This window comes from Trichoderma evansii (genome assembly GCF_050947405.1).
Source record: "Trichoderma evansii strain SZMC 28006 chromosome Unknown GGI43scaffold_1, whole genome shotgun sequence".
In the NCBI taxonomy this organism is placed as follows: Eukaryota; Fungi; Ascomycota; class Sordariomycetes; order Hypocreales; family Hypocreaceae; genus Trichoderma; species Trichoderma evansii.
In genome coordinates, this window is record NW_028145205.1 from 2,199,493 (window position 1) to 2,225,255 (window position 25,763).

General features: G+C 49.1%; 8 protein-coding genes across 8 annotated transcripts; 3 read left to right on the forward strand and 5 right to left on the reverse strand.

The window, feature by feature from the left end:
- Positions 1–410: 410 nt before the first annotated feature.
- On the reverse strand, positions 411–1,547 carry GGI43DRAFT_391025 (uncharacterized protein). The gene has a single exon (XM_083204387.1). It carries the CDS (start codon positions 1,279–1,281, stop codon positions 577–579), a length of 705 nt encoding a protein of 234 aa, XP_083066333.1. The 5' UTR covers positions 1,282–1,547; the 3' UTR covers positions 411–576.
- Positions 1,548–4,046: 2,499 nt separating this feature from the next.
- Positions 4,047–6,163, reverse strand: GGI43DRAFT_391026 (uncharacterized protein). The gene has a single exon (XM_083204388.1). The coding sequence runs from the start codon at positions 5,198–5,200 to the stop codon at positions 4,649–4,651; it is 552 nt and encodes a 183-aa protein (XP_083066334.1). The 5' UTR covers positions 5,201–6,163; the 3' UTR covers positions 4,047–4,648.
- Positions 6,164–9,147: 2,984 nt separating this feature from the next.
- GGI43DRAFT_391029 (formate dehydrogenase (NAD+)) lies at positions 9,148–11,828 on the forward strand. Its single transcript, XM_083204389.1, has 4 exons — positions 9,148–9,828; positions 10,030–10,077; positions 10,532–10,686; positions 10,748–11,828. Exons 1-4 carry the CDS (start codon positions 9,826–9,828, stop codon positions 11,652–11,654), a joined length of 1,113 nt encoding a protein of 370 aa, XP_083066335.1. The 5' UTR covers positions 9,148–9,825; the 3' UTR covers positions 11,655–11,828.
- Positions 9,163–9,702, reverse strand: GGI43DRAFT_22067 (uncharacterized protein). Its single transcript, XM_083200347.1, has one exon. It carries the CDS (start codon positions 9,510–9,512, stop codon positions 9,198–9,200), a length of 315 nt encoding a protein of 104 aa, XP_083066336.1. The 5' UTR covers positions 9,513–9,702; the 3' UTR covers positions 9,163–9,197.
- Positions 11,829–12,013: 185 nt separating the features above from the next.
- On the reverse strand, positions 12,014–14,839 carry GGI43DRAFT_391032 (amino acid permease-domain-containing protein). Its single transcript, XM_083204390.1, has 2 exons — positions 13,245–14,839; positions 12,014–13,166 (listed from the first exon to the last, which is right to left on the reverse strand). The coding sequence occupies exons 1-2, from the start codon at positions 14,241–14,243 to the stop codon at positions 12,330–12,332; spliced, it is 1,836 nt and encodes a 611-aa protein (XP_083066337.1). The 5' UTR covers positions 14,244–14,839; the 3' UTR covers positions 12,014–12,329.
- A 211-nt stretch (positions 14,840–15,050) lies between these two features.
- Positions 15,051–15,565, forward strand: GGI43DRAFT_378705 (uncharacterized protein; the record flags this gene model as incomplete). The annotated part of the gene is made up of 2 exons (XM_083202732.1): positions 15,051–15,359; positions 15,431–15,565. The coding sequence occupies 2 exons, from the start codon at positions 15,051–15,053 to the stop codon at positions 15,563–15,565; spliced, it is 444 nt and encodes a 147-aa protein (XP_083066338.1).
- Positions 15,566–15,882: 317 nt separating this feature from the next.
- Positions 15,883–17,962, reverse strand: GGI43DRAFT_22156 (uncharacterized protein). Its single transcript, XM_083200357.1, has 3 exons — positions 17,190–17,962; positions 16,725–17,117; positions 15,883–16,492 (listed from the first exon to the last, which is right to left on the reverse strand). Exons 1-3 carry the CDS (start codon positions 17,794–17,796, stop codon positions 16,200–16,202), a joined length of 1,293 nt encoding a protein of 430 aa, XP_083066339.1. The 5' UTR covers positions 17,797–17,962; the 3' UTR covers positions 15,883–16,199.
- A 4,559-nt stretch (positions 17,963–22,521) lies between these two features.
- Positions 22,522–25,735, forward strand: GGI43DRAFT_391059 (dolichol kinase). Its single transcript, XM_083204391.1, has 2 exons — positions 22,522–23,317; positions 23,370–25,735. The coding sequence occupies exons 1-2, from the start codon at positions 22,750–22,752 to the stop codon at positions 25,439–25,441; spliced, it is 2,640 nt and encodes an 879-aa protein (XP_083066340.1). The 5' UTR covers positions 22,522–22,749; the 3' UTR covers positions 25,442–25,735.
- Positions 25,736–25,763: the final 28 nt, after the last annotated feature.

Sequence of the window (25,763 nt, forward strand, 5' to 3'; positions counted from 1 at the left end):
TTCACTTCTGTTGCAGTTTCTACATATTGGCTATTCGAAGTCTGCACACTTGCTACAGCAGCCGAAAATAAAATAGAATCTGATCGACACATATATTTTAAAGAAACACAGTCAGGGAAATTCAGCTGGCAACTGAGGCGAGGCTAGGTCCTGCATCCTTCGCGGCTATAATATGGAGTTCATGCAACAGCATCGCTTTACTTGCACGTCATTGGGGCGCTGAACGATTTGGCTGCACTTTTCTTAACCCTCTTTGGAACCCTTGCAAACCTTGGTGTCCAAAATGGGAAATACTACCATTTCCACATTTGAGCTTATATCGAAACGCCAAATTAAAGACACAGAAAAGCATAATATAAATGAAGCTATTTGAGAGTAGCTTCTTAAAGGACAAAAATTTAATAAATGAGTATAGATGTATTATAATGTATTACTATATATATTAAGACATTACTTTCTACGCCTTCAGATCCAGGCAATCCAGTACTGTAAACATTATATCCGTCGCTTCCAACGCCATTAACAAAGCTCGATCAATCAGAAAATTAGACGCTGCTAAATGCAAAAAGCACACATTTATGGGCCGTACAGGCTCCAGTTGATGGAGGCAACATCGGCGTAGCACTCAGACTGGAGGGCAAACTCGTGGCTGGCGTAGGATCCAGCAGGGAGGGCCTCGAGAGGAGCACACTCAGGGAGGAGGCGGACGGGAGCACAGCCCTCGGGGATGTTGTACTCGATCTGGCCGGCGGAGGAGATTGTGGTGGTAGCCTGCTCGACAACGAGGAACTTCTGGCCCTGGTAGTAGTCGAGGGGGTTGTTGCAGATGACAAAGGTCTCGGGGCCGAGGAACACGTAGGGCTCAGGGAACTGAGAGAGCTGGACGCCGGCAGTGCCAGGGCCGCCGTTGATGTAGGCGGAGGAGACGGTGTCAGAGCCAGCGTTCTTGGTCAGAGAGATGCCGAAGGGGGTGAGAGGAGTGGCCTCGTCGGTGATGGTGGTGGCGGCGCCAAAGCGGTACTCAGAGGCGGTGCCGTTCTGGTAGAAGATGTTGGAGGTGCTCTCGGCTCCAACACCAGCCACGTTCAGGCCAGCGCCGATGTGGATGCTGTTGACGTACAGGTTCTGCACGGAGGGCTTGAGGTCCAGAGCCTTGTCGGTGACGTTGACAACCAGGCGGAAGCCCTGAGACAGCTGGTGAGGAGGGTAGTTGGGCACGACGGTGGCGGGAGCGGCAACAGCGGCGCCGGCAAGGCCAAGGACAGCAGCAGAGAAGAACATCTTGAAAAGAGGTTTTTGGTGGTGGTGGTGTTGTTGAGTAAAAGAGTTGATTGACTTGGCTCTTGTTGAGTTGAGAAGCGGCGGCTTAGATTGTCGAGGCTGTTGGATGAAGAGGAGGTTCTGGTCCAACGAACGGGCGAAGCTGCGCAGTTATATACTCGGCAGGCCGTCTCCACGATCGTCAAATGTCATCCCGCCAGCGGATCATCCGAAGCAGGGGAGAGGGGAGAAACAAAGAAACATTGCCAAAGAAACCTGAGCTTGGCATCGCCACTCACCCGCCGTGCGCTCACCTTCCCCCGCCAAAAACGGCCCCCAGCCCCCAGTAGCCTCAAAGCACAGCGCCATCGCAGCGTGCTAAAGACCGTTGGCCTATGCTGCTTAGGGGAGCAGGCCTTCCCAAACGGCCCCTAGCCAGCCGTAGTATACGAGGCTAAAAATGCCGACGTGACGCCACATCTTGATGATCGGCAATAGGCCCTTGGCGTCATCAGCTCGTATTCCGATTTGCATTGACCATGACAGTGTTCGGTAACACTTGATTACATTTACTCCATGAAAGTAATACCAGGGCGTCACAGCTGGTAGAATTATTCCTCTAGTCTTCTTTGCCCGGTCTGCCGGTGTTCCAGGGACGCATTATTCCAGAATGATTTGATGGCATCTGGGTGGCTTCATGCATGCATCCCTACTTACATGAGTGCCCGATCTTAGTAGCAACTAATAAACTTTGCCCTTATTTTAGCCCATTTTGCTTCGAGTCAGCCAAGACAAGTCCAGCCTCTGTAGCTTCTTGGTAGTAGGAGAGCTAGTTAGTATTACTCCATAATAGTGGTGTTAATTGCTTCTCCGGACATGTAGATGCCATGACTTGAGCAAATCTCGTGGCTGGTCCAGAGCTCCAGCTTGGAACTCTGCAAAGTGGAATATCCTCGTTAGCGTTTTCCCAAAACACCACAAGATCGTCCATCACCTTCCGTGCTTTCCTTTCTCTAATTTTAGATTTCATTAATGATTCCACCTGCGCATTACTCGATCGAAAGCTACGATTACTCTACATCCTCGTCGGTTTCTTTTCTTATTATAATGCCTCTTTTCATCCCTTCTTCTCGTATTTGCCAGCTTCTTTTCATTGTCCATAGCTCCCAAGTCGATACGATTCCATGCAAGTATAAGGAGTTGACGGTGGAGCAATGCGGATGAGATGGTTTTTTTACGACGGAGAATTTTCTTCATGCACCACTGCCAATGATAATTTTTCCATCCAGCTAGACTCTTGATCTCCACCAAAAAGAAGGAAAGAAAACAAAAAGGGATATTCGTGGAGGCCTCGGAGGGGCAAGAGGTGCGTTGTATGTCTTTCCTAATACTGATCATTCTATTTGTACACTTTATGTTGACCTGCCGTTGACGTCGTTAGTGAAGTTTCAAACGGAGAGAGTGTTATGTGAGAAATGATCAAGGATCATCATCACACGGCCAGCCCGATTGGCCTTTTGGAAAACAAATGCTAGTATTCCGTGCCAGTGTGTAATACGGAGTAGAGCGTAGTACTCTGTCTCAACGGGCAAAAAAAACAACCACAAACGCTGGCCCACGGATGCTTTCCCAAGTAGGCAGAGGTTGTCATGCGTAGGATCCGGAAAGCTGTGCCGAGACTATGTTAGCAAACTTAGCATGTAAGTCCATGACTTTCGACATCCGTCGGCTCTCTCTTGCGCCAGCAACAAACACGTTAGGCACTTGTCCGATTACCATAACTGGAACTATCTCTTCGGTATAGATACTCAATCCATGATAGTACACGCCTACGGAAGAGATACTCCGTTCAATGCTTTGCTACGTTTCACGTACAGCGCATCACGAGCATGTTCTCCTTAAAGCTCCACATTCAGCCCTGACGGCTACTACGCTGCGTTTACATAGCAAGTATTATGCCACTACTAGTAATACGACTACATATGCCAGCCGCACGTATATGCAGCGTTGTCTGCAGACCTATCTCCCAAAATTGCCCGGGTGGCTCGTCGGATCTCTGTCTCGGCCTCATCTGATCCTGCATTGCCGGGCAAAAAAGCCGGTCTGCGCCACTCCCATCGGGAGATGGACAAGTCAAAACTGACTAGAGTTTCTCGGCCCGTGCTTTTTTGTCGCTGGCATTTTCGCCCGCCGCGATCTTCGGGAAAAACAGAAGAGCCACAGAATACGAGGGCGCTAGAAGGGAGCTTGCGGGCGATACCCCTGTCGGCTGCGTTTGTGGAAGACGGGTCTAAGCGGCCGAATATTTCCCCCTTGGTCTGGCAGTATTAAGTAATTGTCTCCCTGAGCACTACATCGTGAATCGTGAAAATATGGCAGCTGAGATGCGCTGCAAGTATCACCATGATGGTGGCCAAGCACACCGCTGTTTCTATCCCTTACATCTATGGCAGTGGTAGTATTGCTAGTACAACTAGCATTCTCTAAGCTAGCGAGTACGAAGTAGCTGTAAACTTATAGAGGAATACGGAATCAATGCTCTTTTGGATTCTGCTCCTCCCCTTGTTTCCAGATTCCGCTTGTTAGTCAACGCCATCTCTAAGGAGTTGAAAGTAGTCGAAGCCGCTAGGTCGCGGCCAATTAGACCCTTAGCTCAAACATACTTCACATAGTTAAAGCATCCAATATCAGGGGCCTTTTGGCAGCATTCCACATTATAATTCATGAACATTGGTGTCACTGATACTGCATGCTTGCTTATGTGGGCTAAATTGAAGAAAGTTATAGCAGTTTCTACAGGGTAGTAGAGATTAAACGCGGATTTAGCTTCCGCTAAGCTTCCAGAACTGACATTTGCACTAGTGGCAGATCACCCTGTAAGGCTTTTGTGCATCTCGAATACAGACTTTGAATCTCCTTTATACTCTTCAGGTATTCACGCTGCTGATCGCGGTGATCTAATACCAATTTAAGAACTTCATATTGATACTAGTCATCTCAATTACAGCCGCAGCTGTGCGGTTCCGAGGACCAGGACCCAGTACCTAGGTCGACCCGCTTGTCAGTTATGATCTGCCACGGAATCGTGAGACCAGGCTTTATATCCTTATAGCCCCGGGGCTGCAAGTTGTAAGAGTGTTGTTTTCTCTTTCAGTTTCTCCGTATGCATATTCGCCGTAGTTTTACACATCCACATTGGCCGGTCAAATTGCAAATACTGAGACTACAGGCTCCACATACCTTACACAAACAACTAGAGCTACACAGCAACTACGAAGTACTACCACCTGAGATATTCCCGGGATATCGCTGAGATATCGCTTACCAACCTACCATCATGCCGGGTGCATGCACATAGCTATATCCTCTCCCCAGCCCAAATTATAATCTACCAAACGACCTCAGGGGCAATAAGGCGTCTTGGATATAGGGTAAGAAGAACCGCCGATATGAAGCATAGTCCGTCGGCCGCAATTACGGCATCACACCTTCGCTTGACAGAATCGCGGTGCGCATCACTTCCAAATAAAGGCACTTTGTTCGAGACTATTCTCGTATTTCGCAGAACACCGGCTATCGTGGCGAGGTGAGAAAAATGGCGGTATGATGAATGCTGAGAAAGCATCTCCTGAATCCGTCGCTGCAACATCGCCCACTCGTCGACATACAGAGGGCCAGTCATGTCAAGCCTAATCTCATGTCCCTCCGAGTCATGCTGCAGTTTGGCGAAGCATCCAACTGAGATGAATGCCATCTCTTCAACTGTATCATTTCTCCGAAACGAAATTGGACTTTGAAGCAGCAAAGATCGTTTGAGCATTGGGCATGAGCACAACGTCGTCGAAGAAGAGGCTGTCACCGCTTCACTGCACCATAGTGGATGAATGAAGCCTGGAAGCCTGGAAGCCTGACACCGCAATATCATTGAGCGCAGTAACATTGACCCGTGTTGCTCAAATCTCAGTGCATCATATCAAGACACTGGGCGTTCATTCGTCCAAGAAATCGTACAGACGTTCACTTATGGCTGCTGTTTCGCCCATTTCATGTCCGAGCTGTACATAGCACATACTATGTCTCGGGAAGTGTCTCGGGAAGCAAGCTCCTTCATATTATACGTCGGTGTCGCTCCGACCGCCGCTCGACTCGAATCCTAATCGACACAGACGATGTCAACGGGGAAAATGAAGACGAAAAAACCGCCGGTCGGATTTCGAGGGTTGTGAATCTGGTCGTTGACCCGACTCCAGAGTAGCATCACCTGCCACCGTGCAACACGGTGCGAATGCAGAGATCTGTGGGGGGATCTGTGTAGCTTTCAGTCTCTTGAGATCCAATCAGTAATAGCTCCTCATTGCAGCCTGTAACGCGTCATTTTTTGAACACTTTGGGAACGGCCTAGACCTGCAACTTGACCCGAAAGACCGACGTCCGCCGGTATGACAAGCCCAAAAGGGTTCTCACGCGCTCGGACATGTCTCGCTAGGCGGAACAGAGGGGACTCTCGCTTCGCAGTGTATGTTCCGTATGGTTCAACTTATTTTCTGTTTGTAATCTTCACATAATGGCCATTGAGCTTGTAAAACACGAAGCGGCATTTCTGCTTCAATATGAGCGGCAAACTTGCCATCCATATTTGCCGAATCTCTGTTGGTCACGACGCGCCCTCATGTACAAGTATAATCTCCAAGACCACGGCTCGGCGGCATACGCAACGCCGAAAACTAACAGATGGGCGATATTCGGGGAAGTGGGACGCTGGACGTACGTTAGTGGATATTGGCGCCTGGACACACGCGAGATTGCCGCTTATATGGGCTTTTTGTAGTTAAAGCCATGAAAGCCTGCGGGGGCTTTTGGGTAGGCCCGGTGCGGGTGAGGAGGTTCGGAGATTCGGGGAGGGCATCACGGCCCCCCCGGCAAGCGGGGAACACACCACGCTTAGTACCTGCATGCCTAAGCTTTCGATGGGACTAGGATGGAGAGCCAACGATGTGACGTGATGACTAGAGGAGAAGTTGCCTACAGTGAACCAGAGCTCGCGTTGTTGTTGGTGCCCGCACAGACGGAAGTGGGTGTGTTCATCAGCATATGCTGTGGCACAGACTTGGAATAGGCCTAGATCTTCTTCCGTGACGGGCAGTGGCAATGAATCGCTCGTTACGGAGTAAAGGAACAGCTCTTGCTGAAACAATTAAGCTTAGCACCGCACGAACTATGACACAGGCTGAAATGGCCCAGAAGAGATCACAAAAAGTCGTCGAAGTGTAGATGGGTACATGCAGCTTATGTCTTTGTATCTCTACATGAATTTGGAGGTATCTACTTGTCAATTGGAAGTGATGGCTCTATTTTCTGCAAAGTCGTGTTACAGCTGATACTCGGTTATTCTTGGCAATATAAGTCTTATTTTTATAAAGTAGACACAAGATGGATGATGGGGGGCTGTTTTATAGGATCAAGGCCAATATGGTAAGTAACAGCTGACTGAGCAGTTCAGAGTATAATTTGAAGTGTAGGAATAACACAACAATGAGATTCTCTTTCATTTTATACATAATATATTGGAAAGAGCTGTGTATGTTATATCAAAGGCTTAGACACATCGTCTTATAACTTGACGCCAAGTATGGTGCAGTTAATGTACAGAGAAGCTGTGCCTCATTGCAATCCTAATCGAGTAATATATAACAACCACATTGAACAACCTTAAATACAACTAAACGAATAGTTTAGAACATGATCAGCAATAGAAAGCGTCCAGCAATGCTCTAATGCAATGTTTAATAGCTGGGTAGGCTAAGCCCAGCCTTCTCACCTGTGACGAATTAGCTGTTGCATCAGAGCCCTTGTATTCGCATTATGTATCTCAACACATTCCAATGAAGTATTAGCCTATGATTCCAAGGCAAATAAGATGAATTTACACCATATGTGTCAAAATTGCCTATGCTGCGATGATATATAAGCTAGCGGGTATCTTTGCTGTGGGTCTCTGTCAACGACAGACCAGTTTCCAGCCAGTCTTCACTTGGCAGCGAGGGTATGACGGCGGCAAATCATTCCAGAAGCAATCTAGTGGTACGATCACTGAATCGACCTGATAGTACGGAGTACAGGACCCGTCGATATCCACCCGCTCGTTCCTGCAGGAGATATGGGGAAGAGGAATGAGGCGAGGAAGACGAGATGTAGTCTGCACTTCAGCTGAATGCCATTCGGATCAAATCCGGCATGGTGGTACAACAGGGTATACGCTGCTTGCAGATATCATTGGTGGTGTATTCACTTTTGGAGATGTTGTCATGGAGAAGGGCGAGTCATACGATAGCCTATGAGCAAGTATATAGAGCCGTTATTAGAACCTGACAAGCAATATAGCAAGCATACAGGTATTCTACTGCGATTAATGACCTAAATACTATAAAATATAATTATATTATTGTTAATTTTGTTAAAATATTATTGATATTCAATTTAAGAATTTATCCAACAATGATTGTAAGTTGTCGAGTGCATCTTGAACTCTCATACTTACTAGGGTAGGCAAGTCATGATACTCCCGAGCTGCATGCACAAGTACATGTTTACATGGATACTGGTACTTCTTGGCAGTCTCCCGAATGAAATTTGGGGTAGCAAGCGCGCTTACCTCGCCATCTCCATGCATTAAATGCTGCATATTCAGGCGAGTTACTATTTCCAATAGACCATCGCATCAGGCTGACAGCATCTCTGGCAGCAATTTGGAGGTCTTCAGCGGGGAGCCAAAAGAGTGGGGTCCGCCGAGCAGTGGGGATATTGCCTCCCAATTTGTCTCTTGAGCGGCCGGAAGCTCTTACACGGGACGTGAGAACCCCTCATCAGCAGTAACAACAACAAAACACTTAAAACAAAAGGGTTGCTTGATGGAGGGGATGATATCCCAAGAAAAGAGGAGGTCGAGCCAATTACATTGGTGCGGCCACATCAAAGATGATCCAGTGCTCTTTTCTTGCATACACGCACCAAAGCTAGCAGACAATGGGTGTCTCGAGCTATACAGAGGTACAGTATACGTACCGCCGGTCTAAACTTTTGGGCTCCGTATATTGGAGTTTTGTTAGTCAAAGCTTGAGATTAGCTGCCAATGGTAAGATCTGCTAATTGCTCTTGGCTGCTCTCCCTGGAGCAGCGTGAGAGAGAGATGTACATGGATGGCAGTGAAACTAGCTAAAACTGTCTTGCAGCTGGGAAATTGCCTCAAAGCGCTGGCTCGCTTGTGGAAATCAGCCTCACACAGAGAGGATTTGCGTTTCCGTGGATGCATTAGCGGAGTGCCATTGCGTCTGGTAGCAGCAAATAACAAGAGCCTTCAACTAATCTTAATGCTAGCTGCGAAGAGGGGTTAGGCAAGCACTGCCGTCGTACCATAGCAATTCGGTACGTGTATATGTATGCAATGCGGTCGTACCATTCTAGTACGGCATATGTACTACATGTATGCACCTTATTTTGGAGTAGGAACATGCATGCAGGGAGCCTACATACCCGACGCTGCCATTATGCCTATATACAACACCATGTCCAATACCACCAACCTGCCTTGAAGACGCAACTCTGTCCTCTTCTGCCAATTCACAACCAAAACAGCAGCAGAAACGTAGCTAAAGTAGAGTTACATCCTCCAAGTCCCTCGTACAAGGGGCAGACAACGATCAGCACCGTCTCCCCCGCTCCCTGGCATTCCCCACATCTCCAACGCGGCCCCGAATCCCGAGATATATACGGCCCCAAGGCCTCGCGATGCCACCAGCACTTACGTCTTCGGCTAGATTAACTGGAACCCGTTTGAACATTGTGTTGATGCTCCCCACCCTCTTGTCTGCAATTGCTTACTAGTAGTAGCAGTAGCCCCCCTTTCATGCGGGCTTGTCTTTTTTGGAGACGGGGTCGCTTCAGGGCCCCTCTCTCGCAAGCCTCTCTCCAATGGCGGGATGCCGAGCCAGCTGCGAAGCCGTCGTGGGTCCGGCGATTGGTTGCGCCCAACTCGTCGATGGATGATGAGCCATCCATGACAGTGAGGAGTAGAGGGAAGGGGAACTGTGGCCAGCGCGAGCGATTTGAATTACGTAGATGAGGGGCTTTTTCTGTTTGACTCGTTCATGTTTTTTTTTGCTTATACTGTATGGCAGGCTGTAGTATGTGTCACGGCTACCGGTGGGACAAGAGGAAGCAGAAGAAGGGCAGAGAAGCGTAGGCTCTCGGAGCATAAATAACGGCCCTCTCGTTCCGAAGTTTGTTGATGCTACTCTACTTCTGCCACTCTCATCTCCAAAACATCCTTTACTCCAGATAAGCCTGCAGGCAAAAAAGCCGACCAAGCCTCAATTCAGCCGCCCGAGAGACGACAGGATCAGCCCATCGCTCTCCACCCTTGCTTCCGGCCTCTCCACCAACCATCTTCGCAAACCCAGCTCGCTCTTCTATATAAGAGTCTGTGAAGGACAAAGTTTAATACACTTTACCTTCCATTCCAATCACATCTTTTCTTTTCTTCTTTAGAAACTAGAAAAAACCGCCAAAATGGTATCTTTCCGCCCCATCTCCCGCTCTATTTCTCTCGCCTCGCGAGCTTCCCTTTCAGCTACTTCAGCTACTTCTTCTATTGCTTCTCGTCAATTCTCCTCCCAAGCCGCAGCTGGCCTCACCACTGCCAAGCTGTCCTCTGCCATCAAGCCTCGTGTTCTGCCTTCGTCGATTCGCACGCTGACAACCGCCCGCGAAAAGGTCAAAGTTCTCCTCTGTCTGTACGATGGTGGCCAGCACGCCAAGGATGTGAGTATTTAAACTCTCCCAATTAAACAAGTTTACTTGTATATTATCATCTTCTTCACGGCTCTCCAAAGTGCTGTTGTCATTGTTTTCTTAAACAACGACAGCAACTTATAAGAGGCTAGCTGAGCTGAGCTGAGCTGAGCTGCGAGCTTCTGTCTTTTGATCCCCGCCGCATTCAATTCGGCCATATTTGTGGAGTCCGCAGATGCCACTTTTTTCGATCTGGGGGAAACCCAAAAATATCACTAGCGAAAAAAAGACGGGGCCGTTTACGCCCGCCGGCTTTCAGACCATCTCCGATTTCTTTGGCAGAAATGCGGGGAGCCGGCTCCCGAAAGATGGGACTTTCCAAAGACAGATCAATCTCAACGCCAAAGCTCATGAAGATTATATGATATACAAGTAAACGCACATTCAAATAAAGAGCAGTTTACTAATCAAAAATGAACTCCAGGTCCCTGCTCTGCTCGGAACAACTGAGAACGAGCTTGGCATCCGCAAGTGGCTCGAGGACCAGGGCCACACTCTGGTCACCACCTCCGACAAGGAGGGCCCCAACTCTGTCTTCGAGAAGGAGCTCGTTGACGCCGAAGTCATCATCACCACCCCGTAAGTTGCGATATTCCTTACTTTCATATACGCAAATCATTGCTAACAATGCATCCTCCAGCTTCCACCCTGGTTACCTGACCCCTGAGCGTCTCGCCAAGGCCAAGAACCTGAAGATTGCCATCACTGCTGGTATCGGTTCCGACCACGTCGACCTGCCCGCTGCCAACAAGACCAACGGCGGTATCACCGTCGCCGAGGTCACCGGCTCCAACGTCGTCTCCGTCGCTGAGCACGTCGTCATGACCATCCTGGTCCTCCTCCGCAACTTCGTCCCCGCCCACGAGCAGGTCGCCAAGGGTAACTGGGACGTCGCCGCCGTCGCCAAGCAGGAGTACGATCTTGAGGGCAAGGTTGTCGGTACCGTCGCCGTCGGCCGTATCGGTGAGCGTGTCCTGCGCCGCCTCAAGCCCTTCGGCTGCAAGGAGCTGCTGTACTTCGACTACCAGCCCCTGTCCGCCGAGAAGGAGGCCGAGATTGGCTGCCGCCGTGTCGACTCCCTCGAGGAGATGCTCGCCCAGTGTGACGTTGTCACCATCAACTGCCCTCTCCACGAGAAGACCAAGGGTCTCTTCAACAAGGAGCTCATCTCCAAGATGAAGCCCGGCTCTTACCTCGTCAACACCGCCCGTGGCGCCATCGTCGTCAAGGAGGATGTTGCCGCCGCCCTCAAGTCTGGCCACCTCGCCGGCTACGGTGGTGATGTCTGGTTCCCCCAGCCTGCTCCCGCCGACCACCCTCTCCGCACTGCCGTCAACCCCTTCGGTTTCGGTAACGCCATGACCCCCCACATGTCCGGTACCTCCCTGGACGCCCAGAAGCGCTACGCCGACGGCACCAAGGCCATCCTTGAGAGCTACCTGTCTGGCAAGCACGACTACCGCCCTGAGGACCTGATCACCTACGGTGGTGACTGGGCTACCCGCTCTTACGGCCAGCGTGAGAAGATCAACACCAACGAGAAATAAATTTGGTGAAAAAAAGAAATTGAAAAGAGCCTGATGAATACCGACACACACACAACACACACAGACACACAAGAAAAATAATCCTAAATTAACTATAAAATACGGCTCATGGATATGATGAATCTGAATAACTACAATGTATAACTCTTGCATATCTAGCTACTAGCAATATATCTTTTTTTATTTTTTCAACTTTGATGACTCTTTGAAGTGACTTGTACATTGAAATTAAACCATCAATATAATCTGCATGCCATCTATCAACCTATTCAAAGTTTAGATATACACGCACTCTAGTGTTGTATATGTGTAATGCTAAACAAATATCACATTGAAAATATAGTCATAACAGAAACATATAAAAAATTAAAAAGCCTTTATTCATTATACATGTATAAATAAATGCGTCTGTTCGTTTGTCTTTTTCCCCCGCCGCCATGCGTTACTTTCATTCTATATTCCATCTCAGTCATAGAAATCATAGCCCCCTGCTGGCGCCGCATCATATATAAGTAAAAACTTCCTTTCCCTTCCAAGCCACCAAAAGCCAATTAGAGTTAATTCCTCACGTAGATATAAAAAAGGAAGCATTAATAAGTAGTACTATGTGTAAACCACCGCACGCAAATCCTATCATTAGAAACGAAGTATCTAGTTTTTTCTTTTTTGGTATATTCATTTCCAGAATCGCCACCAAGGCTTCTCTGCATCGTCAATATCACCACTTCTCCGAGTGATTGACTTATCTCTTCCTCTGATCCGCCAGTAATATACGGGTATACCTGCAATAACGAACCCCACGACTATGAGAGTTTGCAGAGGCTTCGCAAACACAGCTCTACTGAGTAGAAAGAGACTGACGCAGCAAAAGATGATGGGCGTGGCAATCCACGTCTTATACGGTCGCTCGAGATGCGGTTCCTTCACACGCAGCACGATAAGGCCGAGAACGGTGACAAAGTAAAACGTGTAACCAGCCACACCGTAAAACGTGACAAGGGTACCAAATTCGCCTACCATGCAATAGCCACAAGTAAGGACAGCGTTGAGGAGGAGGGCGTTAACGGGCGTGAAGAAGAGGCCTGCATCTTCGTCGCCAAAGCAGCTGCGGAACTTCTTGGAGACCCAGCTGCGAGAGCGCTGTGTAGATAGGCCGTGGTCGTTTTGGCCGCCGCTGGTACCGAAGCCCAAACGTCCAAAGAGATCGGGGATGTAACCTTCCTTGCCAGCAACGTAAATAAGGCGGCTGGCTGTGAAGGTAGACGAATTAAGAGCGCCGAAGCAGCTTGCGCTGACAATGAGAGCGAAGATGAGAGCGCCTGCGGGTCCAAATACTTTGGATCCAAACATGACGGCAACAGTGTTGGAAGCATTGATAGAGGCCAAGGGAAGAACGAGAAAGTAGGACACGTTGGCAAGGACGTAAGAGAGAATAACCAAAGGCATAGCCGAGTGAATAACGCGAGGAAGATCCCTGGAAGGGTTCCGAAATTCGCCCACCACGTAGTTTGTCTAGAAAAATCATGTTAGAATCGACATTCAAGTCCTTCTCTCAGCGATCCTCTGAGAGCGTATTTGCGGGCAACTTACGTTATCCCATCCGTCATAAGCCCAGAGTCCAGCATACAGCGCAATTGCCCAGTTTGACGGATCCGAAGACGTCCCCTTAAACCAATCGTTCGTTTTCCACTCTGTGCTCGCCTCTCCCTTGTATGAAAACCCCGTGATGGCGACCACAATGCCAATCACGGTAACAGCTATCAAGGCCACAAATTTGAGGAACATGAGAACGTCATTGACCCGGGTGCCCACCCTCGTGGATACGCAGTTGAGAAACGTCACAATAATGATTCCCACCAACGCAACGGCCTTATTGATCCAAGGATTGATCGTCTCAGCCTCCGCGCCAATAATGGCTCTGACGAAATATTCGCCCATGATGATGGCGATGATGGCGGCGCTCCCTGGCTTTAGCACCAGAAGGGCCACCCACGAAAAGAGGAACCCGGAGAGCTCGTTAAACGTTTTGGCGAGATAGACCTGAGAACCGCCGTTCAAGGGGATTGCACCTCCCAGCTCGGCGTATGAAGCGCCGCCTGTCCATGCGAGAATGCCCGCTACCACCCACACAATGAGAGCCGCGCCAGGGGATCCGAGCTTCGAGCTCACCTGGCTGGGCGACGAGAATATACCAGACCCGATAATCAGCCCGATGATTAGGGACAATCCGTTCAAATAAGTCAGCGTCTTGAGCTTCTCCAGCGATCCTCCGCCCAATCCGCCGTTGGCCCTCCCTGCAGATGTCGGCGCGCCAATAGGTGCGTACCCGCCAGCGCCGGCGGTCGAGGAGCTCAGAGGGAACAGGTTGCCCGCAAAGTCAAACGCTGACGACACCGAGTACGAGCGACCAAGCCTGCCTGCCGGGTTGTTGTCGTTCAAGGGGTCCTCTTCTTCCACCATGGACAGCCTCCGTGAGGACGAGATGCTGGGGCGCGAAGACACTTCTGAGGCGGCGCCATCGAGGGCGACGCTGGAGCTGGCCAGCGAAGCGAGCTCCAGGGAGTCTCGCGATTGCGACTGGAAAGGCATTGCCACCAGGTTTTTTGCCTCCTCTCTCTGTCTTGTACTTCTTTTATTCCTCCTCGGCTATGGGTCCCTTCCCCTCTCCAAGTAGAGATGGCAGCCCCGTATTGTTCTAGGTATGTTTTCGACCGGCGAATCGGCAGAAATAGCCCATATCGTTAAGGATCCGAATTCTAAACGAATGACGAGGATATCGTTAACTATTTTCGTGCGAGAAACTCAAAATCGAGTCGTCGGTAGAGGGAATGCTGATGTGCGTTTCGTAACAAAAACCGGCCCGCGCGCCTTCGAAATTAGCAGTTCAAGGAAAGCCAAGAAAGTAAAAGAAGAGTCGTAAGGCTTCGTAAACGGCGTCTCAAAAAAAGGAGAGAACAAGAATTAAATGCTAAGAATTTGTTCAAAAGATTTTCCTTTCCCCCCCTGAATTAAAATAATCTGGCCCTAGAAAAGAGAAGAGTCGGTGGACCAGAAGATGGCACTTTAGATCAATAGAAGAAATGCAAGGCACACGCACTGCCACTTAGAAGATCGAAGCAATTGGGGAAATCCCCCTGCTGCCCGCTCTAATTGGCCCTCCCTAGTCATAGATTTGCATCAATGCGTTTAAGCTTTGCGGCCTAGCGCTCTATTGTCGCTTCTCTTCGGTATGCTCTGGCTCTCCTTGCTGACTAAGGCGGGAGAACCTACATGCACTGCCGTTTGGCTGGTTGCCTTTTCGTTCTTACAATTGACGATTTCGATTCTAAGCGTTTGCGACTCGCGCTCCTTTCTGTCTTTTACAGGGAAAGAAAGCGTTTGGCGGTTGGACTAGCAATGGGCTCCGACGATTATAAAGCCATCGGCGGCGGCGGCGCGCTCAAGCTGAAAGGCGCAAAAATCAGCAAGAAGAAGAAGAAGGCCGCCAAATCAGACCTGGAAAAGAACCTGTCCGGCGGCGACGAAAGCACAGCGCTCGTCAAAAAGAACGATGAAGACGCTCCCAAAGAGAAACGCGACAAGCAAAAGAGCTCCCGAGATGAGGATCGAAGAAAAGAGGATGAGGAAGAGAGGGAGGAAGATGACGAGCCAGTGGTGCTGAAGACGGATTCAGAGCGACGGTACGAGGAAGCAAGGAAGAAGAGGGTAAGCAAGGAAATGCATTTTCATGGAAGTATCTGATTAGGACCAACGGCTGATATTCTTTTCGCAAATAGCTTCTTCAGAGCGCGCAATCGTCCGGATCCAGACCCGAGTTGCTAAAGACACATAAAGAGCGAGTCGAGGAGCTGAATACATATCTATCTAGACTGAGCGAGCATCACGACATGCCAAAGATTGGACCGGGCTAAGCAATTTACGTATGGCGGCGGCACGAAGATGTAACCTGCATGGAATGGAGTTTATGGTGTTTCTTGTCTTTTGGATACTGATATTACACAACTATTACTTATATACCCTATGAAAATTGCAAAAGGCAGCCCAAATATTGCAGAAATTATCAATTAGAAAATACAACCATTTTAGCATCACATTTTAAAAACAAGGGGAGCTTCCATCTGATGTGTGCCATAAATATATGCGGCTGCTTCGTTTGCGTGCTTGGTTTGCTATATATGCTGAAAATACAATTTATATCCCCTTTTTAAGTGCCATAGATGCCAAAATGATGTATGCTTTGCAGTTGTGCAGAGGGTTCCGTCCCAGTCTATCAAGTCCGAGTTTGCCAAAAGAAAAAAAAAAACAGAAATCAAAAACAGAAAAACAAAATATGCTGTTACCCAATCTATGTATCCCGCCGAGTTGCGCTGTGCAATAAAAAAAAGGAGTGGTTAGGAAGTAGCCATGAATGTCGTGTTACAAGGAATGAATAATACGCCGGTGCCAATTCCAATAGCATAGATATGCTTATGCAGTTTGATAAGAGAGTGAAAACGGGAAAGAAAACGGGAGAGAAAGCTAGTAAAGACATGTGCTTTTTTCAGCTTATACCAGCAGAACAGCTCCGACCAAAAGGCCAATGGCAGCGGGCATCATCATCTCACCACGAGGGAGAGAGGCGGCGTTCTGAAGGTCAGGGCTCTTGGAGCCGTCGGCCTGGCTGGTAGGGATAACAGCGACCCAGGAGGTGGAAGTGAGGGTAGTGGTGCCTCCATCGGGAAGAGTCCTGGTGTAGGTGTGGGCAACGGGAGCAGAGGTCGTCTTGGAGCCCGATGTGATGGTTGATTGCGGAGTTTCGCTGGCCTCGGTTGAAGATGGGCCTGGAGTTACAGTATCACCTATTAAGAGAGCATTAGCCATTTTGTCTAGATTACCCCTGAATGAACCCATGGCTCGAGAGAGGAAAAAAAAAAAAGAACAAATTTCAGGTCCATATAACAAATCTCGAAGCAACTGCAATCCAGACTGTCGATGGTTGATTTCACATCCAGCAAATGATCCAAGACTACTACCAACGCTGAGACGCCTATCTCGACAATGTCAAAGTGACAGTGCGAAAATCTGACATACCAGTAGTGGTTTCTGCCGCGGTCGCCGAGTTCGCTGAAGTCGATGTAGGAAAGGAAGAGGAAGAAGAGGGAGAGGAAGAAGATTTAAAGGTAGTTGTTGCTTCAGACGAAACAACAGACGAAGTTATGCCCGATGACAACCTACCAGAAGAGGTGGTGGACGCCGGAGCAGTAGTGGGAGAGGAGGAAGCAGCCGTAGTGGTCTTTTCTTCCGTAGTAGACGTACCAGAAGATGCAGCAGAAGTGGTCGAAGCAGGGGTCGTGCTTGTGGCACTGGAGGAGCCGGTGGTGGATTGTTCCGAACCAGTGGTTGATCCTGCGGTGGTGGACGCAGGAGCAGAGGAGGAAGTCGAATCTGCGGTAGAAGACTGAGCAGAAGAGCTAGATGATTCGCCTATTTGATTCAACTGTTAGTTATGGTGATCAAAGACTCCGAGATGTCGAGATATAAGAAAGTATGACTTACTTGAGCTGGTTTCAGAAGCAGTGGACGATGCAGCGCTGCTAGTTGAGGATTGCGAGTCCGTTGTTGACGCAGGCAAACTCGTGGAACCAGCAGCCGTGGTAGAGCCAGCAGCCGTAGTAGAATTGTTGTTGCTTGGTCCATTATCTTGTCTCTTGGCAATCTGAACGATGGCTGAGGCGACAGAAGGATCCCTCTTGCTAATGGCATTGATAGCATCCTTATCAGTGGCAAACACTCCATGCTGGTATCTCTCAGGGAGATAGGCATGAAGCAGCCGGTGAAGGAGATCAGGTGAAGCCTTCTGTAGTGCCTCTGTCAGCTCCCCATTAGAGCCGTGAACATCGGCAATGGCCATCTTGGAATTGTCGTGGTTTCTCTGGCAGTTCATCAAGCTCGGCCGTGCGGTGGCAACGCCCAAGCCAAGGACGAAGCCCATCACGATGACGAGCAGCGCCCGCCTAAAGTAAATCATCTTGTTGCTCTTGCTCTTGTTCTTCAACGCAAGTGGCGAATAGTCCTGGTATCCAGTCTGCTTCTCTCCTTCGGTGCTCTTCAGTAGTCCAGCCTCTAGATGACCATCACGGTCGGTGTAACCGGTGGGAGCCATGAGTGCGGATAATGTAGATATAGTTATATCTAGAAGAACGAGAGGGGGCAGGTGTCAAAAAAAGTGTGGTCGATATGCAAGCCTCGTGTACTGCAGTCAACAGGCAGGGCAGGGGTGTCTTGAAGTTTACGAGACTCGACGAAAACGAGACACACGCCACCTCCGGCAGGACAAGCGGAGAGGTTTTGGGTTTTTTGGGTTCAACTATGCTGGACCCGGAAGGTCTAGTAAAAGAGAACGTCTGAGTGATTGCGGGTCCTCGTTTGTTCTGATTGAAGAATTGCCGTCCTTCTGGGGCAAAGTCTGGGGCTGCCGGGCAAAGAGAGATGCAGGTCAAGCTCTTAGTCTCCGCCAGATAGGTTTGCTGTCAGGAAGCCACGGGGAATAGTCTTCCGGCCAACGAGAATAGAGAGAACAGCAAAGTGTCGGATGCAGGTGAAGGAGGAGGAGAGAAAGGTTTATCGACGAAGAAAAGTATAAGTTTGGGGGCTGGTGGAGAGGCCGTGGGCTTGCATAAGTCAACTCCGCCGGCCTTTGTGAAGATAAGAGAGCTGGTGTCGTCAGTATCTCGTGCGACCTTGGCACAAGGCCCTCTGCTCCTCTTTCTGGTCTCTTCTCTGCCTCACTGCCTCGCGGCCTCTCTGCCGTGTCTGCTGCTATCCACGGATACGAGATCCTCTTCCCCCCAGCCCCGGCCTGCTTGGCGTCTCTTGCTGGTCCGGGCTTTCGGCCCAGCCCACTTTGCACTTCAGCTGCCATGGGAAACGCGGCATCATTGACAGCTCATCGAGACTGCGACAAGGACCAGGTCAGTCAGGCATGCCGCGAGCAATGGCTTATCCGTGCGTCATTATTAGCGGCCGGAGCAGCGCGCTTGCGGGCTTTGGAGGCTGGGATGGCGGAGACTGATGGGCAGCATTTCGAGACGCAAGCCATCTGGCGTCTGTGACTGGCTGGAGCTCAGACAGCCACTGGCGGCGGCTTGCATCGTTGAAGCTCTAGGGGGCTCCAGCTGTCCACTAGGGCGGCTGCAAGGGTTGCGGTTTCAGTTGCGCAGATGCGCCTGTCGAGGCTCTGTGGCAGCTATACCGGAGCTATGGATTGCTGGATGCCTTAGCGCCAGAGGGAGCTTACAGAGCGCCTGGCAGGGTTGGGCGTAGCGCTGCGGTACCCAGGTAGCACCTCGGGAGTCGATGCAGGGAGATCAAGGAGAAATAGGTAAAAATAAACATGAGATAAATTGAAAACCAGCCCCGATCCATTGGCAAAGCGGCATACCATCACAGAAACAGGCGTTACGCCACGCCGTGCCCTGGTTCCTTGATTTAACCTTTTGAGCCTGTGGTTTTGGTTGTGTAGTTTCGTCTAAGCTTATGAACTTCAATAGTATGTCTAACTAGCACGACTCAACCTACATATGTATGTAATCCCTAAGACCAAGGGAGAGACTCGGTGATAGCAGAGGAGAATTATGTAAGATAGAAAGAAAGCAGACAAAATTAGCACAGTATATACACAAGCCGTGCTTGAGTTCTTCTTGTGTGCTATTATTAGGCACACATGGCCATCTGGATCTGACGTTGCTTCAGCACAGGGCTGTTTCACGAACCAAGCCGTTCGCTCTCCTCTTCCCTGGGATGAAATCAGACTTGTATGGCCTGCAATGTTTCTAACACCATGGTTATACATGCTCGCAATACTACTACTCTACTAGGCAGTGTTACCGCCTACAGAATCCACTTGCCGGCAGGAGTCGCCACCCAAATGCTCCGTAGCACAGATGTTTAGGCGGTTGGAGGAAGCGCACGGTCTGCGTTGTAACACCGCATTGGGTGTTGCCGACTGACTTACAAGGAATAAACAGGTTGGCTGCTTGATATCTCTCGGGTCGGTGCCGAACCGGTTGACCGATGATTTCATGTTGACTTGCTTTTACGCTCAATTGAACACATCCAGACATCTACCTCGGTATTGCTGGTTACGCGAATATTCTCGCATCCTCCTGTCGGGACTTTGTCTTCGTATCCCCATTTAGCAGTGCTCGTAACGGAGTCCCTGCTCCGCGATTGTACGAGAACACCCGCATTTACGAAGCAATGAAGTAGCATCGTCCTCTCCTTATGACCATCATTTTGGTCATATATCACCCTCCTCGTCCCAGGGTCAGACACCAAACAGTTGCGAATACACACCACGATGGTATGTCGAAGCTCTCTCATCTCATCCGCCAGCCATCTGCATCTGGTATTTGCACAATCATTCCTTATTGCTCGTACTTCGTATAAGCAGTACTAATACTACTCCCGTCTGTTATTTCACTTTGGGAAGCGTGGCGTGATCTCGATCTCCACAGTCCGTCTACTAACAGCTCTCGGTGCCGGCATTCCCGCTGCTTACCCATTCTTCGACTCGTCCGTATCGCGGCTGGGATCATGACAGGGCCTGTCGTGAAAAATCGGGGCGGTGCAACCCCTTTGTCGGCGCCTAGAAGACTACAGAACAGCATCTCGTAACCATGACAGTGTCTGTCCAGTGATATGATGCGCACAAGTTCAAATTTGAGCATGTATTGCGAAATTCGCTGCCCATGGATGTGTTCTCGCCCTATGTTATTCTCCGCGCGGCGCCCCGAGGCGGTATGAAGGGAAAAGAAAAACTGCCAGCAAAAGCTGCTAAGCAAGCACCATTCCGTAGCCGCTCTCCATAACTGACATCATCAAAAAAGCTCAGCGGAGCTTGCGAAGCCGCTGCTGCTGCCGCTCGTATTCGATCTGAATGGAGGAATCGGAGACATGGTCAACCCCAACTGGACAGCGAGACAAGAGCCAGCGCGGACGAGGTCTAGAACTCGTCGTCTCTGGCTAATGCAAAGAGCGAGCAAACTTTTGGATTTCAGCCAAGGCTCATTTAGGCATAAGATCAACGTCTAGATTGGCGAGGCCTCTCAGCCTCATGGAGAATATTTCAGGCAAGCAAGGGTATCCACGCTTCTGGAAACGCCTCACAGGTAACAGTATATTTTTAGCGTAGAGCTTGAAACGGGGCAAAAGAAAAGATAGAGAAAATGCGGGACAGAAGCAGAAAAGAAAAAGGATCGGTCCTCGACTGTCGTCGGGTATCTAGATGCGTAGAAGCTGCAGACTGCATGCATGCAGTATCGATTTTGCGGTTGCATTGAGCTGTACTTCTAGTGTCGCTGGCCAAATTTGTGGTTGGTGGCATGAGTAGCGCTTCTTAGCAAGGCCAAAAGAGTCAGGTCAAAATAGTCGAGCTAGAATAGTCGAGCTAGAATAGTCGAACCGCATTTCTGCTTGCAAGAATTAGTCCCGGCCTCGGTCTGTAGCGCCAACTCTGTTCAACTTCAACTGCCTGTAAGGTTGCGGTTGTAAGGCTAATACGTGTCACTGAAGCTGAATCGCGTCCAAATTGAAGCAATGTGCCTTGCTGCTTTGGGTTTCAATTCATCGGCACATGTCCCGGTATTTGGCTGTAGTGCTTGAATCAGGTCTCTGAATCAGGTCTCTCAGCTACTAATTAATAATGGTGAGAAAATAAAAACTCGTCGGTCATCAATTTGCCCTATTGCCAAAACTCCAAGAAATATACTTCAGCTAGCTTCAGTTTCCTGAATATACAAGTGGCGCCCTAGAGCCTACCTCCCTTTAGCTAAACTGAGCTTGCCATCAACTTCTTGCAGGCGTATGCAGATCTTCTCCAGGCCGCCTACACATGGCGTCGTCTGCAGTGTAATCCACTAACCACATGCCGCTTGGATGGCATCAAAAGTGCAGACCGAGCCGAAACTCTGAATATGAGCGAGTCAGAATTTCAGGTCCAGAAGCCAGTTGCCGCAAGCACTGCGCAGCTGAAGCGCTTGAAAGCTCCAATTCCGCGGACAAGGTTAACACCAAACCTTGAACATATGATGATGGAGTGTTGCGATTGGATGTTATCAGTGACCTTCTAAAACGTACCTGTAGAGCTGTTTCGCATATGTGGCCATGAGTTTGGAGGGGAATATATACGTATGTATCCGCAGACAAGGCTATAAAAAGCGGCCTGCATTGCGTGCTTGTTCGGGTTAATTAGAAATGAGTGGATATCAAAATCTTTATCGAAAGGTAAATATGCTTGAACACAAACCTGGCTGGTCATAAGAAAATGGAAAGACTTTGTAGTCAGCAGCATCTATGATTCGACCCCCTAGAGGTTTTGATGCTTGAATTGAAATATCTTACATGGCCTCTGTACAAACAATTTGATATTCTAATTAGCGTGCTTTAGAAAAAACGAGGCTAGAACCTTTGCCCATATTCTATCTTTTTGCCCATTTCGGGAATATTCAAGCAACTTGATAAGTCGCTAGTTGCAAAGTGGCTGTTGCTAAGCTATGGCCGTTGAAACAATTAACGGGAGCTCCCAGACAAGGCGGAGCTGTCTCCAAGTGAAATATAGTCTCACAATGACAAAGGCAAACGAATGCTCCGTAACTGTAATGTTTTACTAAGACATGGATCCCTTCCAATTCCTCAACATTCGTCGCCGTGGTATTATTACTGCAATTCAAGATAGAGGTGCATTTCTAGAGCGCTGATCGATGCAAGTACCATGCGCATATGATTTGCAGCGGGGTGACTTTGGCGATCACTGGGATTTCACGTGATGGCACCCAGCAAAAAGGACACCAACAATTCGGCCCATCCCAGCAAACCGGGGGGTAGCTTTCATGTGAAAGCGCAAGCTCATTCTACGGGAGCTTGTCATTTTTTCTGTTATCCCCTGTCTAGATTCTTCCCAATGTGAAATCCTCTTTGCATGCTGAAGTGCTTGAGTAGCAGTCACATTCTTTTCTCGAGCCTTGACGCTTCGGCCACAGAATACGTCATCTAGCATCGAGATATATTCCGTCCCAACCATCTTCAATGGTTCCTAGGAAAGGTGGCCTCACACATCATGCCAAGCCACCTCAGCCCAGAGTCACGTTCGACTGAGGAACAAGATAACCTTCGAGTATTGAACCGGTCGCCTCACCCGTATCATCATCAGAGCTCTGAACTTCCCCATCCTTCCGAGCAGCCAATCTCTCGCGGCCAAAGGACAGCATCTTCGAGATTGGGAAGCGACCCGAACCAGCCATCGCTGTCCGTTCCACCAACCTTCTCCAAGGAGTCGACGCCAGCGAGCGATAGTGGTACCGATGCTGACGACGAACATTTTCTCAAAGGCTTGCCGCCTCCAAAGCTGCGACCTCACAAAGGGCTGAGAGGGAAAAATGAAGTCATATCTGGCACATCGACGCCGGTGCTATCGCCTGCCGTCTTGCAGGAACCAGTGCCTGCAGCTGGTCGCAAGGCATCACTTGGTGGCAAGAAGACTGAAGATAAAACCATAGTGCCGGATGCTATCCGACGGAGGAAGATTCTTGTGCAACGAGCCTTCGAAGCTGGCATTATCATCACTCTGGCTAGGATGATACAAGTAAATAAACTGTTGTCGCCTATATTAGATACTTGGCGCAAAGGTATGCAGCATCACCCTTTTGCCTTTCTGGGATAGACACTTACCAGTTGTAGACTTTTACCTATTTAGCGCTTTGTACGGAGCATTGCTACTGCTTTATCCCTTTCGAGTCTTAATATGGGGTTTCAAGGTTCAGAAACCGCCTTCAAGCTTGCCATTGAAGATTCCCACAGTTTTCGACCCCGCGCCTCTTCTCTACCCTCCTTCGATTACGATATTTGTGTCACTATTGGTTTCCGTCAACTGCCCGGCAGCCATCCTCCCGAACCTCATACTAAGCATAAGCTCGATTCCTCAGCAAGTGGTACCCAAACTCGACCAATACGCAGCATATGATTCTCTTCATTGGGTTTTGTCATGCCTCCCTCTAATTTGGCGGTCCTCCTTTTCAGATGACTCTCGGTTTGCGCCGACTTACGCTTTTCTTACGCAAGAAGATCTTGTCCTGCTGTATCCTTTGCATAGAACGGCATCTGCCGTATTACATCATCTTACGACGACTAGCCTCCTTACAGCCGAGCTTCAACTTCTTTCGATTGCTTTGATCAACGTCTTGCTTCTAGCGTCTTCACCTCAAATCCAGATACTGAAAGCTTTGTTGTGGGGTGGCGGTTTAAGTCTACTTGTACTTTGTGGTGCCGTGATTAGATGGGGAATTGTGTTGGCTAGAGTTCCCAAGTGGCGTTTTCGAAGAGAGCCCTATCCGCCAAGGCGTCCATTTTGGAAGTCTTTGATTAGGGTATTGTCTTGGCAGAAATTCAAGAGCGAGATTCTGGGCTCACCTCTGGATCAACATAGCGACGATGCGCTATTCTCAACCGATGAGGACGAAGATGAGTTGCGGTTCAGCGGCCCTACTAGGGTGCAAACACTTGGTGCTACAGAAAAGCCATCACTTGATACATCCGCCGAAAATGGATGGAAAATAGGCGGAGTTTCTCGAAGAAATACGATTCCTCATATAGATAAGGCTTCTCGTAAAGCAGCAACGCACACTCCGTCTGGAAGGAGAAAACGGACGGCATCCGTTTCTATTCGTGCGTATTTCAAGTTCACCCCCGCACAGGCAGCAATGAGAAAGTGGTTGTACGCAGGCTATGTATACGTGTGTTTGGCGGTCATCATAGTGGCGTTTATCCGTCCGTATGTGGGAAAATATGCCCTCGGTGGCAACGAACCTCTTGGCTGGGCTCTCGGATACTTTTTCGGCAACCTGCCAGAGTTCAGATATCGTGTCGTCAGAGCTAATCTGGAATATTGGATCTGTCTTCCACCAAGGACCGATGCTTGGGGCGAAAAAGAATGCGCCTTTGGTTGGGTGCAACATGTTCGCCACAACGACTTTGGCGAAGCCAACACACGGCTCTTCATCAGTGGCTATTGGGTTGCGATTCTTATTGCTGGACTCGCAATCGTATTTCAGCTGAAAAATACATACGAGGTCGATACCAGGCGGAAGGTATTCCACTTTATGATGGTCGGCATGCTTCTGCCAACGACTTTTATAGATCCGACGTTTGTTGCCTTGGCGCTATCAATCGTCTTGGCCATCTTTTTAATCCTTGATCTATTGCGAGCAAGCCAGCTACCCCCTCTCTCTAAGCCGATAGCCTCGTTCTTGGCTCCTTATGTCGACGGCAGAGATTTCCGCGGACCTGTCGTGATATCTCACATCTTTCTTTTGATCGGGTGTGCCATTCCTCTCTGGTTGTCGCTTGGATCCTTGCCACGGACTGGATCAGACTACTTGGCTGGCTGGGAACTACCTACCAGAGAGATCAGTATGATTTCAGGAGTTGTTTGCGTTGGTTTAGGCGATGCGGCAGCCTCGCTTATTGGGCGCCGTTATGGTCACCGCAAATGGCTCTGGGGCGGCGGCAAAAGCCTCGAAGGGAGCTTAGCATTCACAGTTGTAGTCTTCCTCGGCCTCACAGCTGCGAGCATTTGGCTTCGCATAGGGAAATGGCCCATAACCGGTCAAGATATAAGCATGACGACCAGAGCGGGACATGCCTTGGTGTGCTCCTCCATGGCTAGTTTGACAGAGGCGGTCCTGACAGGAGGCAACGATAACGTCATTGTGCCAGTTATTCTCTGGACATGCGTAAAAGCGCTTGAGGTTTAATTTTATAGAAGCATAATACGGCGTTTTTGGATTCATTTACGATGGGCATTCGATTTGGCGATAGGAGGCCTTACGACGACATGATACTTTTGTTTGGTCATCGTCTTTGTGTTCTTATAGATCAAACTCATGCGGGCCTACATGGCAGAACGTGATGGGATAACATTAATATGCAGACAATAAGATGACCCAATAGTTAGATATGAAGAGATAGACAAGCGAGCTTTAAAATATTGAAACGTATATAATGACAATAAAGGTGCGCTAAGATCCAAGAAAAGATATCACTGGTTAAATGTTAGAAGTGATTATGAATTAAAAC

Bases quoted from the DNA above. Each gene is read 5' to 3' on its own strand.
- GGI43DRAFT_391029 (XM_083204389.1), top strand. The intron at 10,078-10,531 runs GTGAGTATTTAA...AATGAACTCCAG, and splicing joins GTGGCCAGCACGCCAAGGAT to GTCCCTGCTCTGCTCGGAAC. The intron at 10,687-10,747 runs GTAAGTTGCGAT...TGCATCCTCCAG, and splicing joins GAAGTCATCATCACCACCCC to CTTCCACCCTGGTTACCTGA.
- GGI43DRAFT_22156 (XM_083200357.1), bottom strand. From the start codon at position 17,796: ATGGCTCCCACCGGTTACACCGACCGTGATGGTCATCTAGAGGCTGGA. The intron at 17,118-17,189 runs GTAAGTCATACT...TGAATCAAATAG, and splicing joins TGCTTCTGAAACCAGCTCAA to GCGAATCATCTAGCTCTTCT. The intron at 16,493-16,724 runs GTATGTCAGATT...CTCTCTTAATAG, and splicing joins CGCGGCAGAAACCACTACTG to GTGATACTGTAACTCCAGGC.
- GGI43DRAFT_391026 (XM_083204388.1), bottom strand. From the start codon at position 5,200: ATGTTACTGCGCTCAATGATATTGCGGTGTCAGGCTTCCAGGCTTCCA.
- GGI43DRAFT_391032 (XM_083204390.1), bottom strand. From the start codon at position 14,243: ATGCCTTTCCAGTCGCAATCGCGAGACTCCCTGGAGCTCGCTTCGCTG. The intron at 13,167-13,244 runs GTAAGTTGCCCG...TGATTTTTCTAG, and splicing joins CTTATGACGGATGGGATAAC to ACAAACTACGTGGTGGGCGA.
- GGI43DRAFT_391025 (XM_083204387.1), bottom strand. From the start codon at position 1,281: ATGTTCTTCTCTGCTGCTGTCCTTGGCCTTGCCGGCGCCGCTGTTGCC.
- GGI43DRAFT_22067 (XM_083200347.1), bottom strand. From the start codon at position 9,512: ATGCTCCGAGAGCCTACGCTTCTCTGCCCTTCTTCTGCTTCCTCTTGT.
- GGI43DRAFT_391059 (XM_083204391.1), top strand. From the start codon at position 22,750: ATGCCAAGCCACCTCAGCCCAGAGTCACGTTCGACTGAGGAACAAGAT. The intron at 23,318-23,369 runs GTATGCAGCATC...TACCAGTTGTAG, and splicing joins ATTAGATACTTGGCGCAAAG to ACTTTTACCTATTTAGCGCT.